Genomic DNA, 2,799 nt, shown 5'->3' with positions numbered 1-2,799 from the left:
CACCCCCGAGGACCCAGCACTTGCCCTGGCACCTGCTCCGCACTGCTGTGCCTAGAGGGGGTTCCCCCTTGTCCCTGTGCTGGGGAGACTTGTGACCTCTCGGCCACCCAGGGAGATGGGGCTCCCCTCTGGCCCAGAGCTGGAGGTGGATGAAACTGTGGGCCCGTTGGCTACACTGCTGTCTCGAGCGCCTAGCTTCTCACTCTGGCCCCACTGCATCGCCCCCAACCCAGAGCCCCCTGCTCTACCCTCAGCCCACAGTGGCCTGTCAAACCTGGAGTGCCCCCCTGTGCCCTGAGCCCCCCCAGCCCAGAGAGTCCCACCCTGCCTCTCCCAGAGGGCCCTGCCCTGCCAATGTTATCACCCCACCACCTGCCAAGGTTGGGAATGCCCCCCCTACACTGGGGCCAGTGGCTCAGTGACACCCCACAATTGGCCTGGGGAGCCCCCTCCTGCGCTAGGCTGGGCATGCCCCACTGTGTGGGGGGCAGTCCCAGGCCTGGCCCCAGCCCAGCAGAGCCAGGCCCAGCCCCTCGCCCCCGAGGGGAACAGTGCCTGGTGCCCGTGCTCTCCCTCTGAGCAGCAGGGCAGGCCCCAGGCCTAGGCCCAGCAGGGGAGAGGCCAGGTTCACAGGCCAGAGGGGTCAGGAGCATTTCCCCTACAGGCCGATCCATCCCAGGGCTGCACTGGCTCCAGGCCAGGGAGCCTGGGGGGACCCCCCACCCCCAGTGAAGACGAGCAGGCCGCTGGGCGTGGGGAGACATCCAGGGTTCTAGAGCTGCAGCTGGCTGGCAATGCTCGTCACCACGGTGCGGAAGGCCAGCGAGGTGCCAGCCAGGCGCCGGAAGAGCACGCCGGTGAGGCCAAGGCGCTGCAGCCGGCACACCTCCGCCTCGAAGTGGCAGAAGTGCTCGCTGGCGCTCTTGGCGTGCGTGCAGGACAGGAGGAAGGGCTCCAGCTGGCGGCAGCGGCAGCTGGCCGAGTCCGTGGCCTGGCGCAGGGCAGCCATCATGGCCTCGGGGGGGTGGGTGCTGGTCACCTTCACATTCCAGGTACATCGGAGCAGCCGGGGTTCTGCTTCCTTTTGATTCCAAGGTAAATTGCAACTGTGGGCGGAAGGAGCAGAGGGGGCATCAGCCGGGCGGGAAGGGGGCGGCAGGGGGCCGTGCTGGGTCCCTCGCTGGGGGGCTGGGTCCCTGCCGAGACACTGCTAGGGGTGGAGGCATGTGCTGCCAGAGCAAGGGGGCAATTGTGTGTGGAGGCCAGGTTCTGGGCAGCCCCGGCAGGGCAGGGCAGGTTCTGGGCAGCCCCAGTGGGATGGGAAGGGACAGGGTGGGACAGGGCTATCCCAGTGGGCTGGGATGGGGCGGGGCAGGATGGGATAGGGCTGCCACAGCAGGCAGGTCGGGGTGGGACAGGGCTGCCCCAGCGGGACAGGGCGGGGCGGGACAGGGCTGCCCCAGCAGGCAGGTCGGGGCGGGATAGGGCAGAGCAGCATGTACCTTGTGAGCGCAGGTCCCCCGATTCTCTCAGGTTCGTCTGCGACCCTGTGGCGGGGACAGAGCTGCAGTTAGTGGCGGAGCCGAGGCGCTGTGCTGCACTCAGAGGGGGCAACGGTGGGTGCTGGGCACGGATAGACAGGGCTGCTCCCGGCCATACCCGCAGGCGTATGCCCCCAGCCCCAGCCAGCCGCGTGAAGGTTTCCTTTAAGACTGAAGATGTCTCTGGCCTGGCGGGCTGTTGATTCCTCCATAGGGCGGCAGAGGGGGAATGACAGAGGGCATCCGAGGCTGCTTTGGATGGGGCACGCTGCCCCCCGGGTCCCTCAGCCCTCCGAATGAATCCGCATGCTGGTAGCTAGGCCATGGGCCCGTCCGGGCTCCGCTCCCAGCAGATGGGGCAAGATGGGAGCAACCAGACAGGGAGGGGCAGCATCTCTGCCACTTTGGGGGGGCCGGAGGTGGATGCTGCATCACGAACCCCTCTGAGAGCTGCGGAAGGAGACCCCCATTCCCCCCTCTTGCTCTCGGCACTAGGGCCCAGAAGGACCCAGCGTAGGCATCTCACCCCATGCAGCCGGGCATGGACACCACCAGGGGGCTCAATTCTGGGGCTGAGGGTGCAGAAAGGCCCTGCCCTGGGGGAACCTCTGTGCCCAGGTGTATGGGTCACCCCGCAGGAGCAGGTGGGGACAAGGGGCTTTTGGAGAGGACCCCAAGTAGTCTCAGATCCCCACAATGTGAGCCCTAAATGTCTGTATGGTGGCATGGGTAGGGGTCCACACTGCCCTTGGGCACAGGAGCCGCGGCCCGGCCCCGTGGATTGCAGTGCACATACAGCTCCCTGCTGTTCAGCCCGATCCCACCCCGCTCCCCGAATAGAGCTCCCGGGCACTGGGAGATCCCCCGGCTTTCAGGCTGGGGAAGTCCGCTACAGGACCTGGAATGAGAAAGAAAAGGTACAAAGAGAGAGCACGCGAGGGGGGGACAGAGCGAGGGGGGGGGGGGACAGAGCGAGGGGGGAGCGGAAGCAGCGGCACTTACTGATTTTGGCTCCTTGAGGCACAGAGGCGCCAGAGACGCACCTGTTAGAGTTCTGCCGCTTAGACGGGTCAAGAGTGACCCTGAAACAGAGAAGGCCGGAGTGAAGGGGGAGCAGAGAGCTAGAGACCAGAGGCAGGAGGTGCCCATGCCAGGCACACGGCTCACGCAAGGAAACTTGGCACCCAGACCCTGGGGCCCAGCCTGGGGGTCCCCACAGCGCCCCCTGCTGGGAGAGGCTGGCACTGGATTTGCTGGG

The 2,799-nt window shown here is 66.7% G+C and overlaps 1 protein-coding gene across 1 annotated transcript in view; it reads right to left on the bottom strand.

Moving 5' to 3' along the window:
- Positions 1-293: 293 nt before the first annotated feature.
- The window catches only part of MARK4 (microtubule affinity regulating kinase 4), a 45,388-nt gene continuing 42,882 nt past the window's right edge, over positions 294-2,799 (bottom strand). The window contains exons 9-10 of the mRNA XM_026658798.2: positions 1,503-1,547; positions 294-1,106 (exon numbers count right to left, since the gene is read on the bottom strand). Of these exons, the coding sequence (XP_026514583.1) occupies positions 773-1,106; positions 1,503-1,547 (379 nt within the window). The 3' untranslated portion in view covers positions 294-772. The remainder of the gene's footprint in view (positions 1,107-1,502; positions 1,548-2,799) is intronic.

Source organism: Terrapene carolina, unplaced genomic scaffold, assembly GCF_002925995.2.
Source record: "Terrapene carolina triunguis isolate 2854851 unplaced genomic scaffold, T_m_triunguis-2.0 Scaffold517, whole genome shotgun sequence".
NCBI classification, from domain to species: domain Eukaryota; kingdom Metazoa; phylum Chordata; order Testudines; family Emydidae; genus Terrapene; species Terrapene triunguis.
The sequence above is the reverse complement of the archived record's forward strand: the minus strand, read 5'-3'. Positions and strand labels throughout refer to the sequence as shown.